Source organism: Oncorhynchus clarkii, chromosome 12, assembly GCF_045791955.1.
Source record: "Oncorhynchus clarkii lewisi isolate Uvic-CL-2024 chromosome 12, UVic_Ocla_1.0, whole genome shotgun sequence".
NCBI classification, from domain to species: Eukaryota; Metazoa; Chordata; class Actinopteri; order Salmoniformes; family Salmonidae; genus Oncorhynchus; species Oncorhynchus clarkii.
The window spans coordinates 97592254-97609753 of record NC_092158.1 but is presented as its reverse complement, the minus strand read 5'-3'; the positions used below and the strand labels follow the sequence as shown (position 1 = coordinate 97609753).

Sequence of the window (17500 nt, the reverse complement as noted above, 5' to 3'; positions counted from 1 at the left end):
TGGTGCTGTATAGATCAGTCCTGTTAGTGGTGCTGTATAGATCAGTCCTGTTAGTGGTGCTGTATAGATCAGTCCTGTTAGTGGTGCTGTGTAGATCAGTCCTGTTAGTGGTGCTGTATAGACCAGTCCTGTTAGTGGTGCTGTACAGACCAGTCCTGTTAGTGGTGCTGTACAGACCAGTCCTGTTAGTGGTGCTGTACAGACCAGTCCTGTTAGTGGTGCTGTATAGACCAGTCCTGTTAGTGGTGCTGTATAGACCAGTCCTGTTAGTGGTGCTGTACAGACCAGTCCTGTTAGTGGTGCTGTATAGACCAGTCCTGTTAGTGGTGCTGTATAGATCAGTCCTGTTAGTGGTGCTGTACAGACCAGTCCTGTTAGTGGTGCTGTACAGACCAGTCCTGTTAGTGGTGCTGTATAGATCAGTCCTGTTAGTGGTGCTGTATAGATCAGTCCTGTTAGTGGTGCTGTATAGATCAGTCCTGTTAGTGGTGCTGTATAGACCAGTCCTGTTAGTGGTGCTGTATAGATCAGTCCTGTTAGTGGTGCTGTATAGACCAGTCCTGTTAGTGGTGCTGTATAGATCAGTCCTGTTAGTGGTGCTGTATAGACCAGTCCTGTTAGTGGTGCTGTATAGATCAATCATGGTAGTGGTGCTGTATAGACCAGTCCTGTTAGTGGTGCTGTATAGATCAGTCCTGTTAGTAGTGCTGTATAGATCAGTCCTGTTAGTGGTGCTGTATAGACCAGTCCTGTTAGTGGTGCTGTATAGATCAGTCCTGTTAGTGGTGCTGTATAGATCAGTCCTGTTAGTGGTGCTGTATAGACCAGTCCTGTTAGTGGTGCTGTGTAGATCAGTCCTGTTAGTGGTGCTGTATAGATCAGTCCTGTTAGTGGTGCTGTATAGACCAGTCCTGTTAGTGGTGCTGTATAGACCAGTCCTGTTAGTGGTGCTGTATAGATCAGTCCTGTTAGTGGTGCTGTATAGATCATTCCTGTTAGTGGTGCTGTATAGATCAGTCCTGTTAGTGGTGCTGTATAGATCAGTCCTGTTAGTGGTGCTGTATAGATCAGTCCTGTTAGTGGTGCTGTATAGATCAGTCCTGTTAGTGGTGCTGTATAGACCAGTCCTGTTAGTGGTGCTGTATAGATCAGTCCTGTTAGTGGTGCTGTATAGATCAGTCCTGTTAGTGGTGCTGTATAGATCAGTCCTGTTAGTGGTGCTGTATAGATCAGTCCTGTTACTGGTGCTGTATAGATCAGTCCTGTTAGTGGTGCTGTATAGACCAGTCCTGTTAGTGGTGCTGTGTAGATCAGTCCTGTTAGTGGTGCTGTATGGACCAGTCCTGTTAGTGGTGCTGTATAGACCAGTCCTGTTAGTGGTGCTGTATAGACCAGTCCTGTTAGTGGTGCTGTATAGACCAGTCCTGTTAGTGGTGCTGTATAGACCAGTTCTGTTAGTGGTGCTGTATAGATCAGTCCTGTTAGTGGTGCTGTATAGACCAGTTCTGTTAGTGGTGCTGTATAGACCAGTCCTGTTAGTGGTGCTGTATAGATCAGTCCTGTTAGTGGTGCTGTGTAGATCAGTCCTGTTAGTGGTGCTGTATAGACCAGTCCTGTTAGTGGTGCTGTATAGACCAGTCCTGTTAGTGGTGCTGTATAGACCAGTCCTGTTAATGGTGCTGTATAGACCAGTCCTGTTAGTGGTGCTGTATAGACCAGTCCTGTTAGTGGTGCTGTATAGACCAGTCCTGTTAGTGGTGCTGTATAGACCAGTCCTGTTAATGGTGCTGTATAGACCAGTCCTGTTAGTGGTGCTGTATAGACCAGTCCTGTTAGTGGTGCTGTATAGACCAGTCCTGTTAATGGTGCTGTATAGACCAGTCCTGTTAGTGGTGCTGTATAGATCAGTCCTGTTAGTGGTGCTGTATAGACCAGTCCTGTTAGTGGTGCTGTATAGATCAGTCCTGTTAGTGGTGCTGTATAGATCAGTCCTGTTAGTGGTGCTGTATAGACCAGTCCTGTTAGTGGTGCTGTATAGACCAGTCCTGTTAGTGGTGCTGTATAGATCAGTCCTGTTAGTGGTGCTGTATAGACCAGTCCTGTTAATGGTGCTGTATAGACCAGTCCTGTTAGTGGTGCTGTATAGACCAGTCCTGTTAGTGGTGCTGTATAGATCAGTCCTGTTAGTGGTGCTGTATAGACCAGTCCTGTTAGTGGTGCTGTATAGACCAGTCCTGTTAGTGGTGCTGTATAGATCAGTCCTGTTAGTGGTGCTGTATAGATCAGTCCTGTTAGTGGTGCTGTATAGATCAGTCCTGTTAGTGGTGCTGTGTAGATCAGTCCTGTTAGTGGTGCTGTATAGACCAGTCCTGTTAGTGGTGCTGTGTAGACCAGTCCTGTTAGTGGTGCTGTATAGACCAGTCCTGTTAGTGGTGCTGTATAGACCAGTCCTGTTAGTGGTGCTGTATAGATCAGTCCTGTTAGTGGTGCTGTATAGACCAGTCCTGTTAGTGGTGCTGTGTAGATCAGTCCTGTTAGTGGTGCTGTATAGACCAGTCCTGTTAGTGGTGCTGTATAGATCAGTCCTGTTAGTGGTGCTGTATAGACCAGTCCTGTTAGTGGTGCTGTGTAGATCAGTCCTGTTAGTGGTGCTGTATAGACCAGTCCTGTTAGTGGTGCTGTACAGACCAGTCCTGTTAGTGGTGCTGTATAGACCAGTCCTGTTAGTGGTGCTGTACAGACCAGTCCTGTTAGTGGTGCTGTGTAGATCAGTCCTGTTAGTGGTGCTGTATAGACCAGTCCTGTTAGTGGTGCTGTATAGACCAGTCCTGTTAGTGGTGCTGTATAGACCAGTCCTGTTAGTGGTGCTGTATAGACCAGTCCTGTTAGTGGTGCTGTATAGACCAGTCCTGTTAGTGGTGCTGTATAGACCAGTCCTGTTAGTGGTGCTGTACAGACCAGTCCTGTTAGTGGTGCTGTATAGACCAGTCCTGTTAGTGGTGCTGTATAGACCAGTCCTGTTAGTGGTGCTGTATAGTTCAGTCTTGTTAGTGGTGCTGTATAGACCAGTCCTGTTAGTGGTGCTGTATAGACCAGTCCTGTTAGTGGTGCTGTACAGACCAGTCCTGTTAGTGGTGCTGTATAGATCAGTCCTGTTAGTGGTGCTGTACAGACCAGTCCTGTTAGTGGTGCTGTATAGACCAGTCCTGTTAGTGGTGCTGTATAGACCAGTCCTGTTAGTGGTGCTGTATAGACCAGTCCTGTTAGTGGTGCTGTATAGATCAGTCCTGTTAGTGGTGCTGTATAGACCAGTCCTGTTAGTGGTGCTGTATAGACCAGTCCTGTTAGTGGTGCTGTATAGATCAGTCCTGTTAGTGGTGCTGTATAGACCAGTCCTGTTAGTGGTGCTGTATAGACCAGTCCTGTTAGTGGTGCTGTATAGACCAGTCCTGTTAGTGGTGCTGTATAGACCAGTCCTGTTAGTGGTGCCGTGTAGATCAGTCCTGTTAGTGGTGCTGTATAGACCAGTCCTGTTAGTGGTGCCGTGTAGATCAGTCCTGTTAGTGGTGCTGTATAGATCAGTCCTGTTAGTGGTGCTGTATAGATCAGTCCTGTTAGTGGTGCTGTATAGACCAGTCCTGTTAGTGGTGCTGTATAGATCAGTCCTGTTAGTGGTGCTGTATAGATCAGTCCTGTTAGTGGTGCTGTATTGATCAGTCCTGTTAGTGGTGCTGTGTGTTTTAATGAAGCCAACAGATGCAACATGTATTAACAGAATATGAGAGGGACAGTTCTGTTTTTAAAAAAAATGTTTGATAAACACAATCTGTCAGGTGGTGAAAACAACATAGACAACCCAAATGTCCCCAAAAACACGGGGAGGGTTACCAAGGAAGGCGGACGGGGAGACGGTTCCGTTGCTACGGGAGACCATGACGCTTATTCCAGTTTCCACGAACGGGACGGAGAAATCGATGACCTCAGAACGCTCCTCATTGATCGTCAGAGAGCCGACGGCCATGACAGCTTTCTTATAGACCACCTGGGAGGGAGGGAGGGAGGGAGGGAGGGAGGGAGGGAGGGAGGGAGGGAGGAGAAAGATAGAGGGAGGAGGGAGGGAGGAGAGGGAGGGAAGGAGAAAGATGGAGTGAAAGAGAGAGGGAGGAGAGAGGGAAGGAGAGAGGGAGGAGGGAGGGAAGGAGAAAGAGAGGAGAGAGGGAGGAGGGAGGGAAGGAGAGAGGGAGGAGAGAGGTAAGGAGAGGGAGGGAAGGAGAAAGATAGAGGGAGGAGGGGAGGGGGAGTGGGGGAGTGGGGGGAGAAAGGTTCTGGGTTAATCGTTAATCTAGTGTGTTAGCGTGTTGTTGTTGATGTCGTTAGTAGGAAGTCACTGCTGTATATTATAATGCTACAGTATAATGCTGAGACTAGCCTTTAGCCATTAGCTAAACACAGTAAAATGATACTACAGTATACTTCTGAGACTAGCCTTTAGCCGTTAGCTAAACACAGTAAAATGATGCTACAGTATAATGCTGAGACTAGCCTTTAGCCATTAGCTGCGTCAACTACGATGTTGTTTTAACAATGAGACAGGACAGAGTAAACTAATAATCACCTGTATGATATTATAACATATTATTATTAATCACTCACCTCTCCCACCATCCCGTTCCACACGTTGTTGATCTTCTTCCCATGTTTACCGTTGGTAACCAGGTAGAGATCGTAGGTGAACTTCACGTACTTCGCGATCTTCTTCAGGATGTCGATGCAGAATCCTTTACAGCACTTTTTAATGTAGGTCCCGCCCGCCTCTGTGGTGTTGCTGTGGAAACGCAAAAATAATGATAATCTGTGATTGGCTGAAACTTTAATACCACTTCTTTATATAGACATCTTTCATTGGCTGAAGATTTCAGAATCCCCCCAACATGGACACGCCATTGGCTGACGATGATGCTACTGTAACAGAATAGGTCTGTCTCCATGATGCTACTGTAACAGAATAGGTCTGTCTGTCTCCATGATGCTACTGTAACAGAATAGGTATGTCTGTCTCCATGATGCTACTGTAACAGAATAGGTCTGTCTGTCTCCATGATGCTACTGTAACAGAATAGGTATGTCTGTCTCCATGATGCTACTGTAACAGAATAGGTCTGTCTGTCTCCATGATGCTACTGTAACAGAATAGGTCTGTCTGTCTCCATGATGCTACTGTAACAGAGTAGGTCTGTCTGTCTCCATGATGCTACTGTAACAGAATAGGTCTGTCTGTCTCCATGATGCTACTGTAACAGAATAGGTCTGTCTGTCTCCATGATGCTACTGTAACAGAATAGGTCTGTCTGTCTCCATGATGCTACTGTAACATAATAGGTCTGTCTGTCTCCATGATGCTACTGTAACAGAATAGGTCTGTCTCCATGATAATACTGTAACAGAATAGATCTGTCTGTCTCCATGATGCTACTGTAACAGAATAGGTCTGTCTCCATGATGCTACTGTAACAGAATAGGTCTGTCTGTCTCCATGATGCTACTGTAACAGAATAGGTCTGTCTCCATGATGCTACTGTAACAGAGTAGGTCTGTCTGTCTCCATGATGCTACTGTAACAGAATAGGTCTGTCTGTCTCTATGATGCTACTGTAACATAATAGGTCTGTCTGTCTCCATGATGCTACTGTAACAGAATAGGTCTGTCTGTCTCCATGATGCTACTGTAACAGAATAGGTCTGTCTGTCTCCATGATGCTACTGTAACATAATAGGTCTGTCTGTCTCCATGATGCTACTGTAACAGAATAGGTCTGTCTCCATGATAATACTGTAACAGAATAGATCTGTCTGTCTCCATGATGCTACTGTAACAGAATAGGTCTGTCTCCATGATGCTACTGTAACAGAATAGGTCTGTCTGTCTCCATGATGCTACTGTAACAGAATAGGTCTGTCTGTCTCCATGATGCTACTGTAACATAATAGGTCTGTCTGTCTCCATGATGCTACTGTAACAGAATAGGTCTGTCTCCTTGATGTTACTGTAACAGAATAGGTCTGTCTGTCTCCATGATGCTACTGTAACAGAGTAGGTCTGTCTGTCTCCATGATGCTACTGTAACAGAATAGGTCTGTCTGTCTCCATGATGCTACTGTAACAGAATAGGTCTGTCTGTCTCCATCCCCTCTCTCCTCTCCTCCTCTCTCACCTCCTATCTCCTCCTCTTTCTATACTTCCTTCCTAGCCATCCACTTTCTCCTCTCCTCCTCTCTCACCTACTCTCTCCTCCTCTTCCTCACCTCCTCTTCCTAGCCATCCCCAGTCCCCGGCCCAGAGACGCTGATCTAACTCTTGTTAATTTAAATGGTCCTCGCTCTCCACAGGAGCAGAATGGACAGACAGCAGGTAGCTGTTTACAAACATTTATAATCACACTGTCCTTAGGAGATTGATAGGGAAAGTGTAACATATTACTATATTATTACATGGAGTCTTCTGTATTGTATTATGGTAGCAATGCACTGCACTGCACTGTACTGCACTGCACTGTACTGCACTACACTGTACTGCACTGCACTGTACTGTACTGACTCACTGTACTGCACTGCACTGCACTGTACTGCACTGCACTGCACTGTACTGCACTGTACTGTACTGACTCACTGTACTGCACTGCACTGCACTGTACTGACTCACTGTACTGTACTGTACTGACTCACTGTACTGTACTGTACTGACTCACTGCACTGTACTGCACTGCACTGTACTGTACTGACTCACTGTACTGTACTGACTCACTGTACTGACTCACTGTACTGACTCACTGTGATGTACTGACTCACTGTACTGACTCACTGTGATGTACTGACTCACTGTACTGTATTGTACTGTATTGTACTGTACTGACGCACTGCACTCATTCACTGTAATGACTTACAGTACTGTAATGTACTGTACTTACTCACTGTACTGACTCACTGTACTGACTCACTGTACTGACTCAATGTACTGCACTGTAGTGACTCACTGTACTGTACTGCACTGACTCACTGTACTGTACTGCACTGTACTGTACTCTACTGACTCACTGTACTGACTTACTGTACTGTAATGTACTGTACTGTACTGACTCACTGTACTGACTCACAGTACTGTACTGACTCACTATTGTACTGACTCACTGTACTGACTCACTGTACTGACTCACTGTAATGTACTGAATCACTGAACTGACTCACTGTAATGTACTGACTCACTGTACTGACTCAATATACTGTATTGACTCACTGTACTGACTCGCTGTACTGTACTGACTCACTGTACTTACTCACTTTACTGTACTGACTCACTGTACTGTACTGACTTACTGTACTGTACTGACTCACTGTACTGTACTGACTCACTGTACTGTACTGGTTCGCTGTACTGACTAACTGTACTGTACTGACACACTGCACTAACTCACTGTACTGACTCACTGTACTGTACTGACTCACTGCACTAACTCACTGTACTGACTTACTATACTGACTCACTGTACTGTACTGACTCACTGTACTGACTCACTGCAATGTACTGACTCACTGTACTGACTCAGAGTTGTGATGATTGGTGCAGAGGTGGGCAGAGTTGATCAGAGTTGTGCTGTTTGGTGCAGAGGGGGGCAGAGTTGTTTCTCTCCCTCTTTTTCCAGCTCTCCTCTCCTCTCCTCTCCTCTCCTCTCCTCTCCCGTCCTCTCCTCTCCTCTCCTCTCCTCTCGTTCCCTCTCTCCTCTCCTCTCCTCTCCTTCCCTCCCTCCCTCTCCTCTCCTTTCCTCACCCCTCCTCTCGTTCCCTCTCTCCTCTCCTTCCCTCTCCTCTTCTCTCCTTCCCTCACCCTGCTCTCATTCCCTCACCCCTCCTCTCCTTCCCTCACCCCTACTCTCATTCCTCCTCTCCTCTCCTCTCCTCTCCTCTCCTCTCCTCTCCTCTCCTCTCGTTCCCTCTCTCCTCTCTTTTCCTTCCCTCTCCTCTCCTCTCCTCTCCTTCCCTCCCTCCCTCTCCTCTCCTTTCCTCACCCCTCCTCTCATTCCCTCTCTCCTCTCCTTCCCTCTCCTCTTCTCTCCTTCCCTCACCCTGCTCTCATTCCCTCACCCCTCCTCTCCTTCCCTCACCCCTACTCTCATTCCTCCTCTCCTCTCCTCTCCTCTCCTCTCCTCTGTGACAGTTCTCCATGGGTAATCACCCAGCCATCTGTGTGTGTGAATCTAAGACAGCATTGTTCAAAAACAAACAAACACACACCTGGGACCCTCATTTAACTTGTAGATATATTGTAATGGGGAAGAGATGTCCTTTAGCCGTCAAACTGACCAACTAAAGTCCAAACAGCACTTCTATAAAAGTCACAACATTCTCAACAACTAAGGGGCTCTGGGACTAAAGTATTTAGAAATCTAACCACTAAAGTCCAAACAGCACTTCTATAAAAGTCACAACGTTCTCTAGGGGCTCTGGGACTAAAGTATCAGAAATCGAAGGGATGGTGAGGGGAGAGAGATAGAGAGATAAACAGACAGAGAGACACGGAGAGATGGATATATATATATATATATATATATATATATATATATATATATATATATAGAGAGAGAGAGAGAGAGAGAGAGAGAGAGAGAGAGAGAGAGATAGAGAGATAAACAGACAGAGAGACACGGAGAGATGGATACATATATATATATATATATATAGAGAGAGAGAGATAGACACTCCCATATCTACTGGGTGAAATTGCACAGTGTTCCATCACGGCAGCAAGATTTGTGACCTGTTGCCACGAGAAAAGGGCAACCAGTGAAGAACAAACACCATTGTAAATACAACCCATATTTATGCTTATTTATTTTATCTTGTGTCCTTCAACCATTTGTACATTGTTACAACACTGTATATATATAATATGACATTTGCAATGTCTTTATTGTTTTGAAACCTCTGTATGTGTAATGTTTACTGTTAATTTTTATTGTTAATTTCACTTTATATATTCACTTTATATATTATCTACCTCACTTGCTTTGGCAATGTTAACACATGTTTCCCATGCCAATAAAGCCCTTGAATTGAATTGAATTGAATTGATAGAGAGATAAACAGACAGAGAGACACGGAGAGACGGATATATATATATATATAGAGAGAGAGAGAGACCGAGAGAGAGAGAGAGAGAGAGAGAGAGAGAGAGAGAGAGACAGAGAGAGAGAGAGACAGAGAGAGAGAGAGAGACAGAGAGAGAGAGAGACAGAGAGGGGCACCCAGAGAGCAGTAGGGTGCTCTAAATGTGTCCAGGTCTGATGATGCGATAGTCCTGGGACAGAGGGTAATGGGATATGGAGCTGCAACACTAATCCTAATGCTCTGCTGTCTCTCTCTCACACAAACACACACACACAAACACCAGACATGAACACACACACACCTGACATGAACACACACAGTCACACACAATCCTGTTCTATAAGAGGTCTGTGTTAGATATAGAGTCTGCAGTTGTCTGTGGTCGATAGAGGATCCTCTCTGAATCAATTTATGACTACTTCTCTTTAATTACTGGTGAGAGAGAGAGAGAGAGAGAGAGACAGAGACAGAGACAGAGAGACCGAGACAGAAAGAGAGAGAGTTTTCAGACCCCTTGACTTTTTCACATTTTGTTAGGTTACAGCCTTATTTCTAAATTTGAATAAATCGTTTTTTCCCTCATCAAGCTACACACAATACCCCAGTGTCACCAAAGATTCTGGGTTCGAGTCCAGGCTCTGTCACAGCCGGTCACACAATTGGCCCAGCATCGTCCGGGTTAGGGAGGGTTTGGCCAACCGGGATATCCTTGTCTCATCGTGCACTGGCGACTCCTGTGGCGGGCCGGACGTAGTGCACGCTGACCAGGTCACCAGGTGCACTGTGTTTCCTCTGACACGTTGGTGCGGCTGGCTTCTGGGTTGGATGTGCATTGTGTCAAGAAGCAGTGCGGCTTGGTTGGGGTTGTGTTTACGGAGGACGCACGGCTCTCGACCGTCGCCTCTCCCGAGTCCGTACGGGAGTTGCGGCGATGAGACAACAACCAATTGGGTGAGAAAAAGGGGTCAAAATAAATCATATCTGAAATGTCACAATTCCATCAGTATTCAGACCCTTTACTCAGTCCTTTGTTGAAGCACCTTTGGCAGCGATTACAGCCTGGATTCTGTATCCTTCCATCTCTTCTCCTTCCCTCTGTTCTGGATTCTGTATCCTTCCATCTCTTCTCTTTCCCTCTGTTCTGGATTCTGTATCCTTCCATATCTTCTCCTTCCCTCTGTTCTGGATTCTGTATCCTTCCATCTCTTCTCCTTCCCTCTGTTCTGGATTCTGTATCCTTCCACCTCTTCTCCTTCCCTCTGTTCTGGATTCTGTATCCTTCCATCTATTCTCCTTCCCTCTGTTCTGGATTCTGTATCCTTCAATCTCTTCTCCTTCCCTCTGTTCTGGATTCTGTATCCTTCCATCTCTTCTCCTTCCCTCTGTTCTGTCCTGGTTTGATTGACACCTCAAAACTACTTGATTCTGAAACCTTATTTTCTTCCTCATCAAGCGAGATCAAGCTACACAACTACACAACTATACCCATAATGACAAAGCAGAAAAGAAACAGGCTCCGGAGCAGGTTTTCATCAAGGATATCTCTCTATACTTTGCTCTGTTCATCTTTGCCTCGAATCATGACTTGTCTCCCAGTCCCTGCCACTGAAAAACATCCCCACAGCATGATGCTGCCACCACCACCGTGCTTCACCGTAGAGATGGTACCAGGTTTCTTCCAGACGTGATGCTTGGCATTCAGGCCAAAGAGTTCAATCTTGGTTTCATCAGACCAGAGAATCTTGTTTCTCATGGTCTCAGAATCCTTTAGGTCCCAGCTGACTGTCGTGTACCTTTTACTGAGGAGTGCCTTCCGTCTGGCCACTGCACCATAAAGCCCTGATTGGTGGAGAGCAGAAAGTAGTTCCTAGGTAGGTAGTGGTGTAGAGTCTCAGGGTAGTGGTTAGGCTGTCATGTGTCTTTTACTGAGGAGTGGCTTCCGTCTGGCCACTGCACCATAAAGCCCTGATTGGTGGAGAGCAGAAAGTAGTTCCTAGGTAGGTAGTGGTGTAGAGTCTCAGGGTAGTGGTTAGGCTGTCATGTACCTTTTACTGAGGAGTGGCTTCCGTCTGGCCACTGCACCATAAAGCCCTGATTGGTGGAGAGCAGAAAGTAGTTCCTAGGTAGGTAGTGGTGTAGAGTCTCAGGGTAGTGGTTAGGCTGTCATGTACCTTTTACTGAGGAGTGCCTTCCGTCTGGCCACTGTACCATAAAGCCCTGATTGGTGGAGAGCAGAAAGTAGTTCTGAGTAGGTAGTGATGTAGTGTAGTAGGGAAGTCTCAGGGTAGTGGTTAGGCTGCCCCTGGGTAGTGGTTAGGCTGTCCCAGTTCAGTTAGACCAGGGCAGAAAGTAGTTCCTAGGTAGGTAGTGGTGTAGAGTCCCAGGGAGGTGGTTAGGCTGTCCAAGGGTAGTGGTTAAGCTGTCCCAGTTCAGTTAGACTAGGGCAGAAAGTAGTTCCTGGGGAGGAAGTGGTGTAGAGTCCTAGGGTAGTGGTTAGGCTGTCCCATGGTAGTGGTTAGGCTGTCCCATGGTAGTGGTTAGGCTGTCCCAGTTCAGTTAGACCAGACAGAAAGTAGTTCCTGAGTAGGTAGTGGTGTAGAGTCCCAGGGTAGTGGTTAGGCTGCCCCAGGGTAGTGGTTAGGCTGTCCCAGTTCAGTTAGACCAGACAGAAAGTAGTTCCTGAGTAGGTAGTGGTGTAGAGTCCGAAGGAGGTGGTTAGGCTGTCCCAGGGTAGTGGTTAGGCTGTCCCAGTTCAGTTAGACTAGGGCAGAAAGTAGTTCCTTAGTAGTTAGTGGTGTAGAGTCCCAGGGCAGTTGGATTATAGAACTGTAATATTGCTGGGGGCTTGAAAAGAACATCCCCAGGGTGACTCTCTCTGTCTCTCTCTCTCTCTCTCCATGTTTCTCTATCTCTATCTCTCTCTCTTTCCATGTTTCTGTCTCTATGTCTCTCTCTCACCATATTCCTCTCTCTCTCTCTGTCTCTCTGTGTCTCTCTCTCTCTCTCCCATCCCTCTCTCTCTCTCTATGTCTCTCTCTCTCTGTCTCTCCCATCTCTCTCTCATCTCTCTCTCTCTCTCTCTCTCTCTATGTCTCTCTCTCTCTCTCTCTATGTCTCTCTCTCTCTCTCTCTATGTCTCTCTCTCTCTCTCTCTCTCTCTCTCTCTCTCTCTCTCTCTCTCTCTCTCTCTCTCTCTCTCTCTCTCTCTCTCTCTCTCTCTCTCTCTCTCTCTCTCTCTCTCTCTCTCTCTCTCTCTCTCTCTCTCTCTCTCTCTCTCTCTCTCTCTCTCTCGCTCTCTATGTCTCTCTCTCTTTGTCTCTATCAATTTCAATTTCAATTCAAGGGCTTTATTGGCATGGGAAACATGTGTTAACATTGCCAAAGCAAGTGAGGTATACAACATACAAAGTATTGTCTCTATCTCTCTCTGCTCACTGGTCAGGAATGGATCACTGCCTCTGCATGCACGGATAATCCTACTCTCTCTCCATCCCACTTTCTCTCTATTACTATCTGAGTGAGTGAGTGAGTGAGTGAGTGAGTGAGTGAGTGAGTGAGTGAGTGAGTGAGTGAGAGAGAGAGAGAGAGAGAGAGAGAGAGAGTGAGAGGAGAGAGAGAGAGAGAGAGAGAGAGAGAGAGAGATGGGAGAGACAGAGAGAGAGAGAGAGAGAGGCCTATAGGTGTAGCAGTATTTGGAGACCATAGCTCGAGGGGGGTCAAAGTGCTGACAGTGAGCAAAGAGGCTGCTGAACTCATCTAAAACCACAGTAAATGGTCTTTAGGAGGCCAAGCCTTAGATAAACATTACTCAATATATCTCTAGATTAGGAAGAGAAGGAGACAGAGAGTGACACATGGAGGAGGGAGAAAGAGAAGAGGATAGGGAGAGAAAGAGATAGAGAAAATCATAGAAAAAAAGCAGAGAGAGAGAGTGAGAGGAGAGGAGAGGAGAGGAGAGGAGAGGAGAGGAGAGAGATGAGAGGAGAGGAGAGGAGAGGAGAGGAGAGACGAGGAGAGGAGAGGAGAGGAGAGGAGATGAGAGGAAAGGAGATGAGAGGAAACGAGAGGAGAGGAGAGGAGAGGAGAGGAGAGGAGAGGAGAGGAGAGGAGAGGAGAGGAGAGGAGAGGAGAGGAGAGGAGAGGAGAGGAGAGGAGAGGAGAGAGGTATATACTCAGTCTCATGTGTTTTCTACAGGTAGAAAGGAAGGAAAGGAAGGATAGAGAGAAGGTGTGATAGAAGGATAGACTCACTCCTTGATGTGCTTCCTACAGGGAACAGAATTCCTCATACAGGTTCCAGTGAGCCTCTCCACGTCTTCGACGATGACGAAGGGTTTCTCCTCCAGAGTCACGATGGACAGATGGTTGTCATCCGTCTCCGCGTCGCCGAACGAGTTGAAGCGCGGCCACACGTGGTACTTCAACGTCAGGCTACGGTTGTCCAAACGACCCATCTGGAGACGCACAGGGACTCAGGGTTACACAGCTGAACACACATAAACACACACACAGAGCCCTTCAGAAAATATAGTGAAATAGTTAACATTTTGTTGTGTTATAGTCTGAATTCAAACTGGATGAAATATAAATTGTTTTCTCTCACCCATCTACTCACCATCACCTCATAATGACAAAGCGCAAACATGTTTTTATACATTTTTTGCAAATGTATTGACAGTTTAATACAATAATATCTAATTTAAAGTTCTAGAATCCCCAGAAACTGTCATGTACTGTCCTGATCCTGCGACAGTTCTAGAACCCCGGAAACAGTCATGTATTGTCCTGATCCTGCAACAGTTCTAGAACCCCGGAAACTGTCCTATACTGTCCTTATCCTGCAACAGTTCTAGAACCCCAGAAACTGTCCTTTACTGTCCTGATCCTGCAACAGTTCTAGAATCCCCAGAAACTGTCATGTACTGTCCTGATCCTGCGACAGTTCTGGAACCCCGGAAACTGTCATGTACTGTCCTGATCCTGCAACAGTCCTAGAACCTCGGAAACTGTCCTGTACTGTCCTGATCCTGCGACAGTCCTAGAACCTCGGAAACTGTCCTGTACTGTCCTGATCCTGCAACAGTTCTAGAACCCCGGAAACTGTCCTGTACTGTCCTGATCCTGCAACAGCTCTAGAACCCCAGAAACTGTCCTGTACTGTCCTGATCCTGCAACAGTTCTAGAATCCCCAGAAACTGTCATGTACTGTCCTGATCCTGCAACAGTTCTAGAACCCCAGAAACGTTCCTGTCACTTTTCCAATAAAAATACCTCCCGTCCCGTTACATGCTCATTTGTTTTCCGCGTTCAGAAATGTGTAGGCTTTAGCGTTTGTTTAGGAAGTATTGAAAATCAATTTAAAGAATGGAATGTATACGACTGTGATACGTGGTTGCCTTACCTATCTTAGTTAGATGCACTGACTGAAGGTCTAAATGGAAGGACCTATCTTAGTTAGATGCACTGACTGAAGGTCTAAATGGAAGGACCTATCTTAGTTAGATGCACTGACTGAAGGTCTAAATGGAAGGACCTATCTTAGTTAGATGCACTGACTGAAGGTCTAAATGGAAGGACCTATCTTAGTTAGATGCACTGACTGAAGGTCTAAATGGAAGGACCTATCTTAGTTAGATGCACTGACTGAAGGTCTAAATGGAAGGACCTATCTTAGTTAGATGCACTGACTGAAGGTCTAAATGGAAGGACCTATCTTAGTTAGATGCACTGACTGAAGGTCTAAATGGAAGGACCTATCTTAGTTAGATGCACTGACTGAAGGTCTAAATGGAAGGACCTATCTTAGTTAGATGCACTGACTGAAGGTCTAAATGGAAGGACCTATCTTAGTTAGATGCACTGACTGAAGGTCTAAATGGAAGGACCTATCTTAGTTAGATGCACTGACTGAAGGTCTAAATGGAAGGACCTATCTTAGTTAGATGCACTGACTGAAGGTCTAAATGGAAGGACCTATCTTAGTTAGATGCACTGACTGAAGGTCTAAATGGAAGGACCTATCTTAGTTAGATGCACTGACTGAAGGTCTAAATGGAAGGACCTATCTTAGTTAGATGCACTGACTGAAGGTTTAAATGGAAGGACCTATCTTAGTTAGATGCACTGACTGAAGGTCTAAATGGAAGGACCTATCTTAGTTAGATGCACTGACTGAAGGTCTAAATGGAAGGACCTATCTTAGTTAGATGCACTGACTGAAGGTCTAAATGGAAGGACCTATCTTAGTTAGATGCACTGACTGAAGGTCTAAATGGAAGGACCTATCTTAGTTAGATGCACTGACTGAAGGTTTAAATGGAAGGACCTATCTTAGTTAGATGCACTGACTGAAGGTCTAAATGGAAGGACCTATCTTAGTTAGATGCACTGACTGAAGGTCTAAATGGAAGGACCTATCTTAGTTAGATGCACTGACTGAAGGTCTAAATGGAAGGACCTATCTTAGTTAGATGCACTGACTGAAGGTCTAAATGGAAGGACCTATCTTAGTTAGATGCACTGACTGAAGGTTTAAATGGAAGGACCTATCTTAGTTAGATGCACTGACTGAAGGTCTAAATGGAAGGACCTATCTTAGTTAGATGCACTGACTGAAGGTCTAAATGGAAGGACCTATCTTAGTTAGATGCACTGACTGAAGGTCTAAATGGAAGGACCTATCTTAGTTAGATGCACTGACTGAAGGTCTAAATGGAAGGACCTATCTTAGTTAGATGCACTGACTGAAGGTCTAAATGGAAGGACCTATCTTAGTTAGATGCACTGACTGAAGGTCTAAATGGAAGGACCTATCTTAGTTAGATGCACTGACTGAAGGTTTAAATGGAAGGACCTATCTTAGTTAGATGCACTGACTGAAGGTCTAAATGGAAGGACCTATCTTAGTTAGATGCACTGACTGAAGGTCTAAATGGAAGGACCTATCTTAGTTAGATGCACTGACTGAAGGTCTAAATGGAAGGACCTATCTTAGTTAGATGCACTGACTGAAGGTCTAAATGGAAGGACCTATCTTAGTTAGATGCACTGACTGAAGGTCTAAATGGAAGGACCTATCTTAGTTAGATGCACTGACTGAAGGTCTAAATGGAAGGACCTATCTTAGTTAGATGCACTGACTGAAGGTCTAAATGGAAGGACCTATCTTAGTTAGATGCACTGACTGAAGGTCTAAATGGAAGGACCTATCTTAGTTAGATGCACTGACTGAAGGTCTAAATGGAAGGACCTATCTTAGTTAGATGCACTGACTGAAGGTTTAAATGGAAGGACCTATCTTAGTTAGATGCACTGACTGAAGGTCTAAATGGCTTGATAAGAGAGCACTGGGAAGGACCTATCTTAGTTAGATGCACTGACTGAAGGTCTAAATGGCTTGATGAGAGAGCACTGGGAAGGACCTATCTTAGTTAGATGCACTGACTGAAGGTCTAAATGGCTTGATAAGAGAGCATTGGTTAAGGACCTATCTAAATGGCTTGATAAGAGAGCATTGGGAAGGACCTAACTTAGTTAGATGCACTGACTGAAGGTCTAAATGGCTTGATAAGAGAGCATTGGGAAGGACCTATCTAAATGGCTTGATAAGAGAGGACTGGGAAGGACCTATCTAAATGGCTTGATAAGAGAGCATTGGGAAGGACCTATCTAAATGGCTTGATAAGAGAGCACTGGGAAGGACCTATCTAAATGGCTTGATAAGAGAGGACTGGGAAGGACCTATCTAAATGGCTTGATAAGAGAGCATTGGCAAGGACCTATCTGTAGACTGATTAATAAGGCTGAAGGATGAGGACAGAGAACCCAGCAGGACGGTCTGCTCAGCACAGCACCACGGCATGAATCTGAGAGGTCCTACAGCACGGCACCACGGCATGAATCTGAGAGGTCTATCATGTCAACAACACACCATTCTAATATCTAGATAGACCTGTTTCCATGTCAACAACACACCATTCTATTATCTAGATAGACCTGTGTCCATGTCAACCACTACAACACACCATTCTATTATCTAGATAGACCTGTTTCCATGTCAACAACACAACGTTCTATTATCTAGATAGACCTGTTTCCATGTCAACCTCTACAACACACCATTCTATTATCTATATAGACCTGTTTCCATGTCAATCTCTACAACACACCCTTCTAGATAGACCTGTTTCCATGTCAACCTCTACAACACACCATTATTTTATCTAGATAGACCTGTTTTCATGTCAACCTCTACAACACACCATTCTATTATCTAGATAGACCTGTTTCCATGTCAACCTCTACAACACACCATTCTATTATCTAGATAGACCTGTTTCCA

The 17500-nt window shown here is 45.5% G+C and overlaps 1 protein-coding gene across 1 annotated transcript in view; it reads right to left on the bottom strand.

Moving 5' to 3' along the window:
- The window catches only part of LOC139422618 (glutamate receptor ionotropic, NMDA 2A-like), an 85106-nt gene that overhangs the window by 27739 nt on the left and 39867 nt on the right, over window positions 1-17500 (bottom strand). The window contains exons 4-6 of the mRNA XM_071173763.1: window positions 13411-13613; window positions 4654-4825; window positions 3889-4042 (exon numbers count right to left, since the gene is read on the bottom strand). Of these exons, the coding sequence (XP_071029864.1) occupies window positions 3889-4042; window positions 4654-4825; window positions 13411-13613 (529 nt within the window). The remainder of the gene's footprint in view (window positions 1-3888; window positions 4043-4653; window positions 4826-13410; window positions 13614-17500) is intronic.